Raw genomic sequence first — 18,179 nt, forward strand, 5'->3', positions numbered from 1 at the left:
CTCACTGGGGAGACACACACACACAGAGAGAGCACAGCCACTGCACTCACTCACTGGGGAGACACACACACACACAGAGAGCACAGCCACTGCACTCACTCACTGGGGAGACACACACACAGAGAGAGAGCACAGCCACTGCACTCACTCACTGGGGAGACACACACAGAGCACAGCCACTGCACTCACTCACTCACTGGGGAGACACACACACAGAGAGCACAGCCACTGCACTCACTCACTGGGGAGACACACACACACACAGAGAGCACAGCCACTGCACTCACTCACTCACTGGGGAGACACACACACACACACACCCACAGAGAGCACAGCCACTGCACTCACTCACTCACTCACTGGGGAGACACACACACACACACACCCACAGAGAGGAGCTCAGACCCTCGGCCCAGGCAGACTATCAGCACCAGGGCCCGGGCGGGCACTGACCCCCTCCCCACACCCCCTCTCTGCGTTGTCTGTCTCAACCTCTTTAGTCGGTATCTGAAGCTCGTGGTCCCCTCTCCTCTCCGCCGCTCAGACACCGCCTGTCCCGCCGGACTGACCGCCGGACTGACCGCCTGAGTGAGTGGCTCCTCGGGGGGTGAGTTCACAGCCTCTCGTGTCTCTTGATTCTGTGTTGGGGTTTTACCCGAATACCGGTGTGTGTTGTGTTGTGTGTTATATATATATATATATATATATATATTGGAAGCGGAGACGGGACAAAAGCCTGAAGTGTGAGTGAGTGAGTGAGTGTGTGAGGAGGAGAAATGGGGGACATTCCCGCAGGTCTCTCTTCCGGGGTTGTGAGCCGCTGGAACCGCGTAGCCGAGGCCGGTGTTACACTGTACCCCCCCCCCCCCCCCCCGGGGGGGAATGCCCCCCTCTCCCCCCTCTCTCTCACTCCCCCCTCGCTTTAACTTTTTCTTCCTGAGTCTTTTTTTTCCTCTTCTCCCCCCTCTCTCTCCCCCCTCTCCTCTCCTCTCTCCCCCCCCTCTCTCCCCCCCTTCTTCTCCCCTCTCTCTCCTCTCTCCCCCTCTCTCCTCCCCTCTCTCCTCCCCTCTTCTCCCCTCCCTCTCTCTCCCCCCCTCTCCCCTCTCTCTCTCCCCTCTCCCCTCCCTCTCTCTCCCCTCTCCCCCCCTCTCTCTCTCCCCCTCCCCCTCTCTCTCCCCCTCCCCCTCTCTCTCCCCCTCCCCCCTCTCTCCCCCCCTCTCTCCCCCTCCCTCCCCCAAAAAAAAATTATTGACCAGCAAACCAGATTCAAACAACAACCAGTCACTGTGGGGGGGTTCGTGTCTCCCTGGGGGTTGACTGTGTGTGTTTCAAATCCTTATCTTATGTGAAGGCTGCTGTATAAATGAAAATTGTTGTTGTTGCTGCCCTCCTGGAGGGGGTCTGTGTCTCTCTCTGTCTCCTCTCCTCTGGGGTGGAGGTGTGTGTCTGCCTATCCCTTTCCCTGCTCTCCCCAGGCCCGGGGGGGGGTGGAAGTGTCTCTAAGGTGCTGTCTGTAGAAAGGGTGCTATATAAATGCGAGTTGTTGTTGTTGTTGTTGTCCCCGTCTCCTGTGGCTTGTGTCTGTCTGCTATTCCCGGTGTGATTACAAGGCTCCTGATGATTGGGTCTGTGATGGTGTGCGCCACTCTCTGCTCTCACGGGGCTGGGGGGGGACCTAACGGCTCTCCTTTTTTGTGGGAAGGCATTTGTCCATTTATCCTCTTTCTCTCCTCTCCCCCCGAGTTGGAGTTGTCTGTCCGTCTGCTATTTGTGTGCCTCAGACTGGAAGTCTGTCTCTTTTCCCCGAGGCTGGATCTGTCTATTCACAGAGAAATGGCTGCAGGTGCCTCGCTCGTCCCCAGGACTGGGGCCGGAAGTATCTTTGTCTGCTGTTCCTGGGGCGCCTGCGTCTCCTCTTCGGGCCTATAGCTGGAGCCAGACTGAAGCCGGTGGGGCCTTGTTTGACTGTGCTTACCAGGCCCGTCTGTGTTCTGACCAGGACTGGGGTCAGAGGGTTCAGGTTGGCTGAAGTTCAATCTGGCCACTGAGGTAGAACAGACAGACTATCATCAAAACTATTGGTGGGGGGTAATTTGTTAGTTATTGAGTCTTTTTGTTGGAGACTCGGCTTGTGTTCTGGGTTGGCAGTTTTTCTCTTGCACACAGCGGATGACTCATTGCTTCACGCAACTTTTTTTTTCCTATCTCAATTCAGAGAGGAACTGTGACCTTTTACAATACAATAACCCAAATCAAACTGAAGGTATGGAACTGGATGAACTGTTTACACAGAATGACTGATGTTACTGCTGTGCTTTGAAGCCAAATATCGAGTTTTTTCTGGCCGGCTGGCTTGTCATAAAGTCTGTTAATGTTTAATCAATAAGCAAAAGGGCCAAGATAGGGGTAGGTAACGTGTCAAATTTTTATATTAAAATTCTGATTCATTGGAATCTTGAAATGCTTGCGGCTTGTGTGATCATTTAATGTTAAGGATTTTTTTAGTCTATTTAGCAAGTTTTAAACTATGAAGTTCAGTGGAATTGCACAGTCATCCTAATGTACTGAGATGTAAAGCAACCTTTTTCTCCTGGGAGGGATTTGGGAACTATTTCTGTTTGGGTTTTTTAGGGGGGAAAGAAAAGGCAGGAAGAACTACACATTGATATTGCAATGTGAAAATGTCCAGGGCTGATTCAAACCTGAGGGGTATGGTTTCTGTCTCTTTTTTTAAATAACTCGTTGAGTGATATTTGGACAGTAAATTGTAAACACCTCCAAGGTGACAAATATTAGGAAATAACTGGAGTGTTTCTAAGGTAGATTTTTACTTTGATTACATTTTACAAGCACTGTAAATATCATAGGAAGTGCTGAATTTATAATGTGTGATGGAAAGGTATATTTGGGGGCCTGGGGGGAAAGGGTAAGGAAGAACGGTGTTTTTATGCAGGCTGTTGATCAGATGTACTATGTAGCTCGCCCACTTACAGTGGGTATCTTATATGTTGAGGTTTGGACTGTGCTGCTGTATAAATAGCAGCTGATTCTGTCTGTGTGGATTACCGCTTGCTGTCACATTGCAGCCTTGTGACGGGCAGAAGTTAATGCTTTGGTCCATGTGACCCTCCTGAGCTCAGGGAAAGAAGAATGTTGCTGTTGAGAGAGATTCACGTGAAGGCTCTTAACTTTCCATTTACTAGGTGAGAAACTTGCTGTTGTTCAGTTACATAGGCCTATTTTTGTTTAAATTTTCCATTGCCCAGTCACCATATAATATGGGTTTGGAAGAGCTGATAAAGTGGACTCCCCAACAGTCTCCGGAATTGCAGCACAGAATCAGGCTGGAAGTACTGTTTCCTGACGATACAAAAGCTGACTTTTTAAGGGGAGGAGTGATGTGTGACCTTGGATTCTTTTTTCTTATTTGAAGACTTCTGTTCAAGAAGTTGCCATATGCTTTGGCATTGTAAATTTTCTATCCAGGGGAACTTTCATACCTCGTGGCTTATTTGACTTTTGATAACCTCTACAGTGGTTGACCATCACATTTTTTTTTAACGGGGGAAGTTGTGGAAAGGGATTATTAAAGAGAAGAGAGGGAAGTGATTGAAATAACAAAGTCATCACTGCGAGGAAGGAGGGTGCTTCTTTTCTGTAGTGGCAGTTGACGCAACAGTTAACTGAGTTCACAATAAAAATAGGTGTGTCATATCTAGAACCAAAGTGCTGTACAGGATTGCAAAATGCTTGTTTTGACGAAATTGATGACACTTTTTCACCGATGCATTGCGAGTTTCGACCTGTGGGTGTCTTTCCCTGGAAATGTCCATTGAGGCCTATGATTGTAGGAAGAAATGCTGCTGCGTGAAGTAAAATGAAGCTAATGGCTGTGTTCAGTGGACGCTGAGGAGGAGATGGTGTCGGTGCTATGCATTCTTACTGATTCGAGTCTCAATTTCCACTAATGGGGGGATCTGATAGATTTGTTAGGTTTCATTTCAACTTCTGTTAGTTTGAAATGAGATTGCCTATATTTTTTAAATGGGGCATTCCACTGGTAGTTGATGCTAGAACATTTTTAAGGTAATTTGGCTTTTACAGATACTATCCTCCACTCCAACTTCTTAAGGGAAGTCCCCTCCTCTCCTTTGGCCTGAAGCATGGTGCTGCAATTCATGTAAGCAGACTAGTTTCACAACCCTCTTGCTCAATAATATTCATGTAAACCTAGGCAGTGAGTACTAGGCTGTTCCTCTGGTGGAGAGAATTCAAAACAAAGGGAACATAATCTTCAAATCCGAACCAAAACTCTGATTTGAATCTCAAATCAGAACTAAACTTGTTAGTGGCAAGATTAGAAATGTTTATTCATGCAGAACATGGGGCAATGCAATGCACAAAAGACTATGGGGGCAGAATTGTCTTGGATCACAAGATCAGCTTGGATGAAGGTTCTTCAACCATTTAATCTCGAACTTCCAGATTACCTACCTTACCGTCTTCCCGTTACAACATCAAGCTGTTTATTAAATGAGTTCATCATCCTGGCTTTGACCACTTCCTGGTAATCTGTTCATTTGCCCACAAAATAGTCAATCCACTTTGCAGTATATCCTGTGAAGTGCTTGATATGACTTGATAAGGCGCAATATCAAATGCAAGGATTATTACTACCCAATGGGCAAAGAAATGTTTCCTGGTAGTTGTCCTGAAACTGCCCTTTGCCACCTTCAATCTGTGTCCTCTTGTTCTGCTGCCCTGATGTATTTGTGGTTTACTTTTTCCAATTACAATTAAGTAATCAATTGAATTTCATAGAGCCTTAAGTGATTTTTTTATTGTGAAATTTGGTGACTATTTGTAGGTGATTGTGGCAGGCAATTTTACACTCAGTAATAACCGCAAACTTGGGCACAACCAACCAATTTAACAAACAACAATCTGGGGGATTGCTGCTCTGGATCCCTGTAAGAAACTCCATTTTTTTTCGGGTAGTGCCATGGGATTTTTTTTTTTTAAAAAAACAGCTTGGTAAAAGTAAACTGGCATTTGCATCCTTGATTTTTAACATCTTATTTGAAGTTCCATACCTCAAAAAAGCAAAGTGCCAATGTGGGGATTGAACCCACAGCCTTCTGAACCGCAGACAGCAGTGCTATCGGTTGAGTCAAACTGACACCAGAATATCCTTTATGTATTTTTTAAAAAGAAAATAGATACTCGAGTAAGGAATATGGAGAAATTTGATAAAAGATTTGTCTGAATTAATGAACAAATTGAATGGCCTACTCCTGCTTCTATATTTTGCAGGGTGAGGTGACGTTCCAGCAAAGCCTGATGCTGTCTACACGTGTCCAGACAGCAAGGTTTACTGCCCAGTAATGGAGTTTTCTAATGTAAATAAAAGTCGGTGTAACATACACTCCAAAGCTGCAGTGTGTATTAGTCCAGGAATATGTTTTGCCTTCCATTCGGGTGGGCAGTATACAGACTATTTCAAATGAAGCTTGTACTAGTCTGCTTCCTACGGTGTATGGTGGGTTTCGCCCACGGTAAACTGAAGTTCAGAATTTTTTGGCAAGATGTTTAGTGGAATCTCCCAAATGTTTCAAATGACGCAGGCTGTTTAAAGGGGTGGAATTGAGTAGTGATAGTACTCTCATACCTTGTATAAATTGCAGCTTTGTTTAATATTTATCTTGCAAACTGAAACCCCATAAAACTATTTGAAGACACAAGGAAAGTTTTAGTAATCCCTACACTTGATATAGCACTGTTCAAGTTGGGACGATGAAACAAAGCACTTTGCAAGATATACCATAAAGTGTAGTGACTAATTGTAGGCAAATGCAGCAGCCAATTTGCACAGAATAATGTCCCACAAACAACCATAAAATTAATGACCAGTTTTATTTGTAGGGTTGTTAGGCGGGAGAAACTCCCTTGATTTTTTTTAGCAATGCTCAAACATCCACCTGAACAGGCAAAGATGGGACCTTGCACAGAAAGTGGAGGAGGGGAGCCTAAATGATATCTACAGACTAGATTTATTACATTCCTTGTGAACATCAACAGATTATGCACCGGCATTTCTTAAATGCAAAATTGCCATTTTCCTCCAGTGTTTTTGCTCACTGGTTTATTTTCTGACTTCGCTGCTCGAGATTTACAATTCACCAGCCGTGAATTTCAGAATCCATCAAATCTAGTTTACGGCTTGTTTTTAAGATCATTGCATGCATAAACTGGTGTGTGGATTAACAGGCAGAGTAATCGTTAGTCTTGTGCTTGTTGCTATAGTCCGGTAAAGCAAGATTTTATTTATTGAGTGCCGGTAATAGATATTTATTTTAATTTTCATTCCTCAATTGTATTTTTAATCCACATTGAAATATTCAGTTATTTGAAAGAAGCAATGACTGAACTGTCTAACTGCTTCCATTTGACTACTGCACCTGTTGTGTTTGACTGTCTTCTCTGACCCCAGACAAGACAGAGTAACTGTTTGCCAGTGACTAATGCCGATGCCTTTGCAAGCAGCTGAGGTTCACGTGACCTATGTTGTTTGGAGGAGTGGGGGGTGGTAAATACAAGAGAAGGTGATGAAATGTATTTACTGTTGGGAGTACATTCATTATATAATTCAGAATTGTGTTGCAAGGAAGCTAGTATTTGTGTAATGACAGTTTATATTGAGACTTTTTTATGACAGTCGTATTGAGCCCATGGACATGAGAGCACATCTTATTCAAAAGGAGATGCTTGTAGTCATGCTATTCAATATACGCTACTGCAGTATATCTACACAATTTTCTAAAAGAAAGCCATTTGGCCATCAAGCCTATGCTATTGCTTCCGCTGGAGCTATAACTTCAATTCCCAATTTTCCTACCAGCATCCTTTCTCTTATATACTCCCAAACAAACTACTTATCTGTTAAATCCTATGACCTTAGCAGCAATATGTGCAGTGTTTGTGGCAAATCGTTCATGTTCTAGTTGCAAGACAGTCTTGTACTTCTGCATACCATGTTACTGATTGCAATGACCATTCTATGTTACAAAATGGGACCAAATTTGGAATATTCGATGCAAGGTTTCAAAACTGTAGTATTACATTTCTAGTATTAGTGTGTATGTTACTGCAATTATTGTGTAGTAGAGCCACCAAATGGCTGTGAAAAGGTAGTGTAGCCTTAGTAGTGATAGTAGAAAAGGTAGTAATAGTAAATCCTTGCCTTATCACTTTGTCAAAATGTCATGTGCTTCACAGAATTTTACTATAAAGTGTGCTGACTATAAAGTGTATCCAAAAATCAGTCCAGGCTTTATTTCTCCTTCTCCCTCCCCCTTCCCAATTAGCCTTATCTTAAATTCCTCAAGATCCTGCACAAAGAAATAGAGTAGATTAATATTGCACCCTAAAGCTAGCTTTCAATTAGCTTTTTTTTCCCTGATTCCTACAAGGATGTGTACAGTATATAGAATCCCATTTGTTGTGAAGGATCCTTATGAAGGGTGTGGTATCCTGTGCCTAATTTGTCCTTTTTGCTCTATATACGCTGTGGTTGGATATCTAGAATATCCAGTGTCCCCAGAGCGACGTACCTTGCTTACCCAATTCCTGAAAATAGGCAAGATTGTCAAGAACCAAGGCTTGGGGACCCGAAAATGTATGGGAGTACTCCTGGAGTTTAACCAGCTAAAACAACATAGCCTGCCATTGAAAGCGTTGCCTTTTGCTTGTCTGTACCCATTAGGGCTTTGGCTTGCATGGTTAACAGTAGCTGAGTGTGAGGAATCCCAGTTCAAGTGACTAGTCAGCTTTTTCAAGTCCTATTGATCATCCCGGCTGCTGTGCTTCATTAGCAGTGCTCTGGATTACTGCAGACCTACTTTGTTTAGGAATTGTACTATCGATACTGCCACAAAAGAGTGACTTGATTTCTGTTGCCCAATGTCACCTTGGAGCCAGTTCAACTCCCAATAAATCTGTTATCACTGCCCAATGATCCCTGCAGGAAAGTGTGTGGGGTTGGGTGAAGAGGTTCAGGGAAGGCTTGTTCTCTGAGGGTGTTTAGGGACTGTTGGGTCTGACTGTGCAGTGATGCTCACAGTTACAACTGGGGAACTATACCCCAGAGATACTTGACATCTGGAAAATTATGAGATTGGGGAATGAAGTATTGGCTCAGTATGTTTGTATACTACCTGTATAAGTACTTTAGGATGTCCTCCTGATATGAAAGGTGCTATGCAAATGTAAATTTATATTGTATCAAAATGAATTGGTGGGAGAGGAGACTGAATAAGTGTAGTTTATTACCATATGGCAAACTTCTGTGTATTATTGCATGATGTTTTACAAAATTAAATCCTTTGCATAAGAATAACCAGTGATTAAGTGTTCTTTTTAAACACTATTTACAGGTATGGCTCAAGAAACTAATCCGACCCAAGGGCCTATGCTATGTGCGACAGGCTGTGGGTTTTACGGAAATCCTCGGACAAATGGAATGTGTTCGGTTTGCTACAAAGATCACCTACAAAGGCAGCAGAATGGTGGTAGAATGAGTCCAATGGGTAAGCTATGAATTATGCTGCATTTGCTAGATGTACATGTATAATCGGACATCATCCTGACGTGAAAGGCACAAGATGCATGTAAATTATATTGTTAATAATGAACTTGTTCCATCTTCCATTCTTTCTACCTTGTGAGACGTTACTAAGTAAATTAGGCATGTTCACATTGGAAAAGAGACTGAGAGGTGACGTGATTACTGTCTTTAAAATTCTAAAGGAGCTAGACAATATAGATCATGTCAGGTTGTTTCAACTTTTCCAGAATAGTAAAACCAGAGGACATGGCCTGCGATTGAAAGGGGTAAATTCAGAATGAATCTACGCAAACACCAATTCAGTGAGCAAATAGTGAACCTGTGGAATGGTCTCCCTAGGGAGACGGTTAAAGCAGGAAGTGTTGATTTTTTCAAGCACAGATTAGACTACATTATGGGATGTAGTACATAGGTAGTTTGGGACATATGTGCGTGCGACTGCCAGGATGGTGGAAGGCAAACTAAATGGACCTTGGTCTTTTTTCGTCTAGCATTTCTTATGTACCTTCACCCCACCCTTGTTATCTTGTCATTGTAATCTGTGAATAGATAAGATTAGTCTCTTTCTTACTATTCGCCCGTCTGGGAGCATGTTCTCCCTCATACAGCCCTGACTCAATATTTTCGAGACCTCCAGAAATCAAATGTGTTAAGCATAATTTGAAGGGCTTTGGAAATATCAAATGTAGCATGTAAACATCGATCTCTTGTGCTAGAAAGTGTCTCAGAGGCTGATCACTTGATAGGCCAAGTGGCCTACTTTGGCTGCAATCTGATATCATTGAAAGACAAGTCATGCCTGAGTGGAGTTTAGTGGGATGGCATGAGATACATTGGTGTAATGTCCAACATTTGATATTTTACAATCTCACAGAAAACTTTGTGAAGGGTTTGTATTACACATCTATCAGCATTGCATAGGATGACCACAGTTGCTTGCTTCACAGCCGTGGCTGAGTGTATAATGACGGCAGTTTACGTTCTGCACAAGTAGGCATGCATAGATCAAAAACTCAAAAGCAATTTGTGATCAAAAATGTGTGAATATCTCTGAAACTCTGACTTTGAATGCGTTTGAACTTTCAATTTAGCTTTGACCTCTCTTTGACAAGAGTGAAATAGGGGAGAGTAGTCTAATCTAGGATTTTGTTAGCAGCTATATGGCCAACGATGACAGCTCCTCAGGATGAATTCCACCCTGAGCCACCTGGCAATATTCAACACTAAAAATGAATACAGTCTAGATCGGGGATGGCCAACTTGCTTTCCCTGTGACTATTTCGCGTACGCTTCATGTGGCCTGCATATGGCCTACAAATTGGCCATTCCTGGCATCCCTTGCATAGAGATTATCTTCTCTTTGCAAGTCCCAAGTATCGTGCTTGAAATTACCCAAGCCTACTGGCTTTTACTTAATCTTTCAGTTTTAGAGTAATTATGCAAGAAGCTTTATGATACCATATCTTTCACCAGGAGTCTTGACTTTCACCATTATGAAGCACTGTTTCACAAGCTACCTAGAGTACGGTTCATCAACTGAGCTGCATTTACAGCTTTGCACTCTCCCTACTGTCTATTTTTAAAACTATGAATAGCCTGATGAACTACAATTGTCAGAACTGGTTCTACTACAGGTTACCAAGTTACTAGACTAAATGTAAATCTGAAAAGCTATTGGTTTATAAAAGGCAGATTGTTCAACCACAGAGCTTTCAGTCTGGATTGAATCAGATGGATAGGAACAAATCAAATCAAGTTTTTAGCTGAAGAAATGTACTTTCCTCAAATATAGAATTATGAATGAAGGGCTATTATCTGCTTCAGAGCTAACCCTAATAGCTGGTTGGAAAGGGTGCTGTGTGGTACTGAAATGTATGTCTTTCATTACGGAGTGAGCTCATGGCTTGACGACCTTTTTGATGACTTCAGTGATGACAAAATTAGTTTAAACAGTGCTGAGCTAGGAAGAACCCTGCCCCCAACCCTCTTTGTCTTCATAAGTGACAAGTGTCAACGTTGGGTGGTGTACCTGCTTGTGACAGTGTTATTTGGAGTGGAAAGTCTATTGTATTGCATTGCGTATTTTGTGATCAAATTTGATTAAATGGATAAACCATTAAATTTTGTCCCGTAGCATAGTGGTTAGCTTGCTCATCTCGCAAGCGGAAAACCCGGGTTCGATTCCCAGGTGGGACGAAACCGTAGGCAAGTTTTCTTACTCCATACACCTCTGGTTACCGAGCAGTAATTAGAAACCGGTAGTTAGTCGATGGGCAGATCGCGTTCCAGGGGGTAATAATCCCTCATTAAAAAAAATTGGGGGCATTCAATTCATGACTGTTTGCAGGACACTGCTGAGAGAAATTGGCTGCCGTGTTTCACCCACAAAATACAGTCGATCCACTTTTGCAATATATTCTGTGAAGCGCTTTGAGATGTTTCAAATACAACGGTTATTATTTATTATATAACCACATTTAAAACTTATTTGTTCAGGACCCGCAAATAATTCAAATGGATCCAGCTCTGATTTCACTCATGCCCAGCGAACAGAAAGCTTAAGCAACATGGAGGGTGCCACCATCAATATAACTGCCAAAACGAGGTAAGAATCCAATTACAACATTCCAGGCATCTTGTTGTGCACATCTGATCCTAAAAGCCTTGAACTAGCATTCATTTAACTACTGTTGCTGATGTTTTGAAATTTGACCTCCAAGTAAGATTCCCCCGAAGGAAGGGAGCAGGTTGGTTAACAATGTTATCAAACAATAGTTGGTCAAATTCAGTCTTCTTTCATCATCAGGAACCCTCACCTGACATTCCTGCATTGCCTCAATAATGTGGGATACAGACACATTTCCCTAGGGAAGGGAAGTCTCTTTGCAAAATGGCATTGGGTTGTATCTGTGCTTTCAATTCTTGTGGCTAAGTAATCCAATTTTAAAGATTATTAAAATGTTGTATAGAACCAGGTCCAAGTTTCATTTTTTTAAAAAAGTTAAAGCAAGCACTCAGTCATAATAAATCTTGCATTTATATAGCTCCTTATTACATCATGCTGCTTCAATTCAGAAAGCTGTGCTTCAGGCATTTGAGTAGGCCCATAAAGCTTTCCCTTTCTCCCAACTTTGGGCTCTCCTCCACTACCAATTGAGATGTCTGATCAGGTGGGGGTTAAAGATACTGTGGCACCCTTCGAAAAGAGAAGGGGGTTGCTATATGCAAATGGCCTACCACCTTCGCTGACAAATACAGTTGATGCACTTTACACTAAATTCTGAATACAGTAATCCTAGCATTTGATATACTGCCTTCCACATTGGGTTGTCACATCTTGACTATAAACGATTAGGTGCTGCATTAAAGGCAAGTATTTTTCTTTTCGCAGCCTCAGTGTAAGATTTCTGGAATGACTATTTAGAAATGTACCCTTTTTCTTTCAGAAGTAAAGGAAAAGAGCGCATTATGAAGACGTAACTGTTCTTCCTTCATAGTGAAAGATTTTGGGAAGTTTGGGGCCAGGGTTAGGCAGGCAAATTGGTACCTACTGTAATTCAAATCATTACTGATGAATTCTTGCAAATTCAAATATTCAATGTTAAATCCTTTTGAGAAATGTAAAGGTTATTCCATTTCATTATATTAGAAAAGAAAATCTTTGAAATAATTTGGGAAAATTATATCCCAAAATGGCATTTCAACTTTTTCAAAAGGTAGATTAAATCAACAATTAAATTCTACTGGTGCCAACTCAAATTGACTTAGTTTAAATACAGCAATATCCCAGTTGATTCTGGGTACTTGAATGCAAGGACAGCAAATGTAATTCATGGCAAATGTTATTCAATGTATTGCCTTCTGTCCCCCACTCAATCTTGCTTTCAGTTTAACCAAGAAATTAAAATGATGGAATGCCGTAGGTGTTGTAAATATACATATAGTGCCCCAACTTTTGAGACTGATTTTGTTTTGAAATTGGCTCTTATTGAACTTCAACTTCAAGAAAATTAGTTTGAGGTAAAATGTTTTAAGGCGTCTCTAGATTTAACAGGTTGTAGGAATTCTGGTTAAACTTTGCATAGAAGTGCTAGTTATGTGCGTTTAAAGATGTGAGACTTCTCTTCCTCATGGGAGGTGTAAAGGCCAATTGCTATATTTCAGTTATACTGCAGTCGACCGATTCCATTGTGCTAATCCACCCACATAACCAAAGTGAATTTTGCTTCTTTGCAGAAACATGCCTGGATCAGCCTTGCCGGTGACACAGCAGATGACAGAAATGAGCATTTCTAGAGAGGAGAAACCCACAGAAGCTGAGGTAGAGGAGCCAGGTATGTAAAATTGCATGATCTGAAAAGCTAGAGCATATTTTTCATTGGATAAAATCAAATTGTCTCAGGATTTCCAAGATTAAGATCTACTTATGAAAAATGAGTAGTTGAAGGGAGTTGCAGGACCTACTACATAGTTGTTCATAGAGACAGAACATAGTTCTTCCTATTGCTTTCAAGCCATTTGTGACTTGGTTGTTTGATGCTACATAAAGATCCAAGCGCATAGACTACCATTTCCACCTGCTTCTAGGGAAGATGTGTAGTGTCGGAAGTGGCATCTATCAGATGAAGATAGTAAACTGAGGCCATGTCTGCTTGTTCAGATTGATGTTAGATTCCTTTAATATTGGGGAAAAGGGAGGACTTTCTCTCAGCATCACAGCCAACAATCCTGCAGAATAATTTGTAGTTTTGAATGATCTTGCTAGTTCGAATGTTGGTTGCTTGTCCTCGTTACACTTGATGATAAATCCTTGTATAGCATTTTAAGGCTTTTCTACATTTTAGAAATTTTTGATTTAATCTCTTTTGAAAAACTTCAGATGACATTTTGGGATATGTTTTTCCCAAGTTATTTCAAAGATTTTTTCCTAATATAATGAAATGGAATAACCTTTACATTTCTCAGAAGGATTTAACACTAAATATTTCAATTTGCAAGAATTCATCAGTAACGATTTGAATTACAGTAGATTGCTGTTATATACTGTTCAATTTTAGAATAAACATGATTTGGTCATTCAGTCTGTGGCTGTTTGTAGGACACTGCTGTGTGCAATTATTATTATTATAATTGGCTGCTGTGTTTAGCCCATTAAAATGGTCGATGCACTTTACTATATATTCTGTAAAGCGCTTTGAGACATCTCAATGACATAAGGTGTTATATCAAATGCAAGGATTCTTATTTTTTTAATAACCGCTAGTATATTTCCAACCTGCCTTCCAACTAGGCTCAATCCAGAGCTGCTGGTCATTGTACCTACACCAAACTGTCACTGATGATATCACTGCAGAAAGCCAACCAGCTCCACTGCATTACAAATTACAATGTTGTGCTTCAAAACACATTTGTGGCTGAAAGGTGATGCACAAAACCAGGCTGAAAGCGTGGCTGTTTGAAGTGACTAAGTATGTCTGCAACTTAATGGCTCTTTTCCTTTGTAACAGTTGTAGCTCAGCCATCTTCATCAATTGCGTCAGAGAGTGCTTCAGGGAATGAAGAATCTCCCGAAGTACCCAAATCAAAGAAGAACAGGTGCTTTGCATGCAGGAAGAAGGTTGGTTTTACAGGTAAGAGGAATTTGTTTAATTTGAAATAAGCCAGTGTGCTTTCTGCATGCATCTTGGATTTTCTTTGATAAAAGTGCATGTCAGGATCCGCACTTCCAGAGTTGACTCAGTGTTATAACAAAGTGATATATAATGAGGAGTTATTTAGGTAGTAACGGTCATCGAAAGAATATCAAAGGCTCTGCACATGTTTCTGCTGAACGTTCAGCCAAGAATGGAGAGAGAAGAGACCTCGTAATATTAAGCACAAAGTAAATTTCTTTCTTTCATTAACTAGTCAGCCAGTGAACGGTGTGCTGCTGCCTGCACAAGTATAATCTTAAAAGTAACATTCCTAGTAGTGTGGTTTAATTCTCTGCTTGAAACCAATAACATTGCTGGTGCCTCATGGACTGCTGATTGTGTCTCAAAATCAGCTTTGTCTTCCACGAGGGAATTTGTAACTATTATTCTGAGGGAGGGGGGCTTTGTGTATTACCGTGACTCGTGAGGAGATCACGGGGAGGGGGTCAAGGAGCCGAACAATATCCCAATTCTCAAGGTGATGTTGGGTGTGAGCTAAAGTCTTAAAGGTCAGCGTGCTTTACCAGGTGGGCAAGGGAGTCCCACCTGGCACCCCATCTCCCTGTGGACCGAGTTCAAGATCCTCATCCTAGTCTTTAAATTTCTCCATGGTCTTCCCCCACCCAACGGTCCACACAGTTCCTCTGCTCGGTGGGCACCAGTATGCTACAGCCTTCCCCGCCACCACCTACCTGCTCCACCATTGGTGGTTGGACTTTCAGCCTATTTGCCTCCACTTTGGAACTCCAGTCCAGAATCCTTTCCCTCCCCTACTTCAAGGTCCGTCTCACAACATCCCCTGACTTCCACCCCCAGCTTGGGTGGAAACCCTGTATTGTCCACTGCCCTGGGACATCTTCCAAACATGAAAGGTAAACTTGCTGTTGATTTCAGGGTGCTTTTTTAGGTGCAAGCCACTTAACCAGGAGCGTGTTTTAAAGCCTGTTAGTTATGACATTAACTGAGGTGATGTACTAAAATTTTAACTTTCAACAGCAGGTTTTGACTGCCGGTGTGGAAATCTGTTCTGTGGACTCCATCGTTATTCGGATAAGCACAATTGTCCTTACGATTACAAGGCAGAAGCAGCAATGAAGATCAGGAAAGAAAACCCTATTATTGTGGCTGAGAAAATTCAGAGGATTTAAACAGACAACTGAAGAGGACAGTAACTATCAAAGACTGTGTTTATTCCTTCCATGTCCTCTGATCTATTTGAGGATTTTCATAGAGCAGATGCATGGGCTACTGTTCCTTGTCTGTCCAAGTTTCTGCTTTAGCCCTAGTTTCTATTAATTGTAAGGTGGTTGGACGTCAGTTTCGGATTAATTGGGCACATCGTATTGCATGGCAAGCATTGACCTACAAAGTGGATAATGGACAGGTTAGCAGTGGTTCTGATGTGCCAAGTCAACACGATACCATGCAACATGCTGTAGTGATTTAAATTCTGAGTAAAATGACCAACCTGAAATTTCAGTTGACTTCAGTATATTGCTTTTCATGTCTAAGCACTGAGCGTTAGTAGCCTTTAGATTTCATTGTGATATATGTTCTGTAGAATTAATCGTTATATGTTGAATACTATAGAACATATCTTTGCATAGATAAGGTTTGAAGGTGTGTGGCTGGCTCCAGTAGTACTGTTATGGTTCTTGACTCTCTCCCTATCTCTCTAGGTATATTTAGAAACAGTTTTGTAGGTTAATGATTTTCATTCTGATCAGATAGTTCTTTTTCTTGTGAAAATTTTTAAGAAGGCTTCCAAAGTCGTTGATTATTCACTTTGTAGTTGGGCAGTGATTATTGCTGCTTGCCTCTGCAAAAACTAGCTGGGTCCACAAATGGTGGCCAAGTTACGAATCACTTCTGCCAGCAACCAGAAGTGCATCACACTGATCCGCTTCCATGTGTTTGGAAAGTATTTTACTCTGCATGTCAGACTGAACAATGCATATTGCTGTAGTGGCCAAGTTAATCTGGCTCAGTTGGGTTACATTTGACTTAACAGTAGTGAAGCCTGGCTTTATGTATTAGCATATGTACATTAGTCGTCTGTAGCTGTATGATAAATGCAGGCTGTGCTTTACTAAAGGTTGCATATGTCTTTAGCAGATGTGTTAGTAAAACAGGTCAATTCTTAGCTGAGATTATGCCCAAGCAACTTTTCTGATGTCCTGCTTGTATGAAACATTGGGTGTTGGTGGTGCAGATTATTTTTACACTGCATTGATGCCAATTGTGCAGTATAATGCTGGTATCTTTCCAATGGCTAAAACTAGACCCCTTCCCATGGCTGATGCTCTGCATTACCCACAGTATAACTGTAGCACAGCCAACTTTTGATTTTAAAAACACTCTGGCAGTCTCCTGGACTGAAGTTTGCCACTTCTAATGCTAGAGTTTACAAAAGTTGGCTCTTTAACATTAACTAGAGAGATTTGTGCAAGGTGCCGTATGTGTGCATTGAAGTATGCATGCTCTGCTTTCCCCATAGATGGAACAGTACAAACCAGCAGTGCTATCGTGGCTGTATGCACTCGGCTCATAAGTGCCCTCAAATAAGTGCACTGCTTAGTTCAATGTAACTGGGGACATAATGTTAAGTGTACAGGGGTAGGAGTCTAGTGTTGGTTTGTATTGCATGGGTCTCATATCTTCAGCAGTGTAATGTACTAATGGCAAAATACTTCACCGAAGCTGTTGTACTTTTTAAATCGGTTATATTGGAAGGTTTTGTGATGTACTAAGTATTTGCATTTTTAAACCAGTACAGTTAGACATGTAGTGTGATTGGAACCTTTAAATAGATATTAAGTTAACAATTTGTTACCCAAGCTGTGATCTTGATTGCTGTTCATTCTTGCAATACCGGGTAACTCTGCACAGTTAACTATAATACACAGGGGCTTAGATTTTGACAAAAGTATAGATAGTATTTATGCCTTTTTAATTTTTAATATTCTAGATATGTAATTTTTACAGAAGTGTTTATATTTATGTAATGCATATAATCATGCTACAGCATCTATGCTAAATGGGGTGTAAATAAAACTTATGTACAGAAATAACTTTTGGCATGTTGCTGCTTTTTCTTGAGAATAAAATGATGAAATAAGCTTGTGTTTCTTCCCTTTTTATGTTTATCTACCATACATTTTGTGTGCAGTAGGTGCCAGCCTGGCTCGGTTGGTAGCACTTTTTCCCCAGAGTTAGAGGGTTGTGGGATTTGAACTTTGTTTAAGCGGACACTCCCAACTTAGTGCTTGGCAAGGCCTGTATTATTGGTTTTCTTCAAATGAGAGATTAAACTGAGGTCCCATCTGCCTGTCCAAATGAACATTAATCATTCTATGAAGTTATTTGATAACAGAAGGGAATTTCTCCCAGTGTCAACAATTCTCTTTTTTTAAAAGTTATTCATTTCATAACTGTTTGGGGTTTTGCTTTGTGCAAACTAGCTGCCAATCTTGCCTATAAATAGTCGTTACACTTACAGTAAACTGTAGTACTTTCACCTTGTCATGAGATGCTAATTCAAATGTAATTTACATTAGAAGTTATTTAAAACTAAATTGGGGAAGGTCCCCTCATCTGCTCCTTAATCCCCTCCCTCGCCATTTTTCTCCAGTATAAATGTTTGACTGCAGACACTGAGTACCTAATAGCCCTTACATTTAATAATGCATTCAGAAGGATATCCCAAACTGGTTCACATGATGCAATACAAAACAATGCCATAATATAAAGTGGAGACTGTTTTGGGGGGCAAATGAAATGGCAACCAATTTGCACAGCAGTATCCCACAAACAGCCTTGAAGCGAATGATCAATTTTATTTGGAGGATTGTTGGTGAGGACAT

At 41.4% G+C, this 18,179-nt stretch overlaps 1 protein-coding gene across 3 annotated transcripts; it reads left to right on the forward strand.

The window, feature by feature from the left end:
* The first annotated feature begins 342 nt into the window (after positions 1-342).
* On the forward strand, positions 343-17,434 carry LOC103182366 (AN1-type zinc finger protein 5). Of its 3 annotated transcripts, XM_042333782.1 has the most exons (7): positions 589-607; positions 2,216-2,263; positions 8,433-8,585; positions 11,120-11,228; positions 12,860-12,957; positions 14,131-14,253; positions 15,313-17,434. In XM_042333782.1, exons 3-7 carry the CDS (start codon positions 8,435-8,437, stop codon positions 15,462-15,464), a joined length of 633 nt encoding a protein of 210 aa, XP_042189716.1. In that variant the 5' UTR covers positions 589-607; positions 2,216-2,263; positions 8,433-8,434; the 3' UTR covers positions 15,465-17,434. The 3 variants fall into 3 exon arrangements, with proteins under 3 accessions (XP_007897554.1, XP_042189716.1, XP_007897553.1); XM_007899363.2 differs by lacking the exon at positions 2,216-2,263 and having other exon boundaries at positions 343-607; XM_007899362.2 differs by lacking the exon at positions 589-607 and having other exon boundaries at positions 1,869-2,263.
* The last annotated feature ends 745 nt before the right edge of the window (positions 17,435-18,179 follow it).

Source organism: Callorhinchus milii, unplaced genomic scaffold (assembly GCF_018977255.1).
Source record: "Callorhinchus milii isolate IMCB2004 unplaced genomic scaffold, IMCB_Cmil_1.0 Scaffold1, whole genome shotgun sequence".
Taxonomy (NCBI): domain Eukaryota; kingdom Metazoa; phylum Chordata; class Chondrichthyes; order Chimaeriformes; family Callorhinchidae; genus Callorhinchus; species Callorhinchus milii.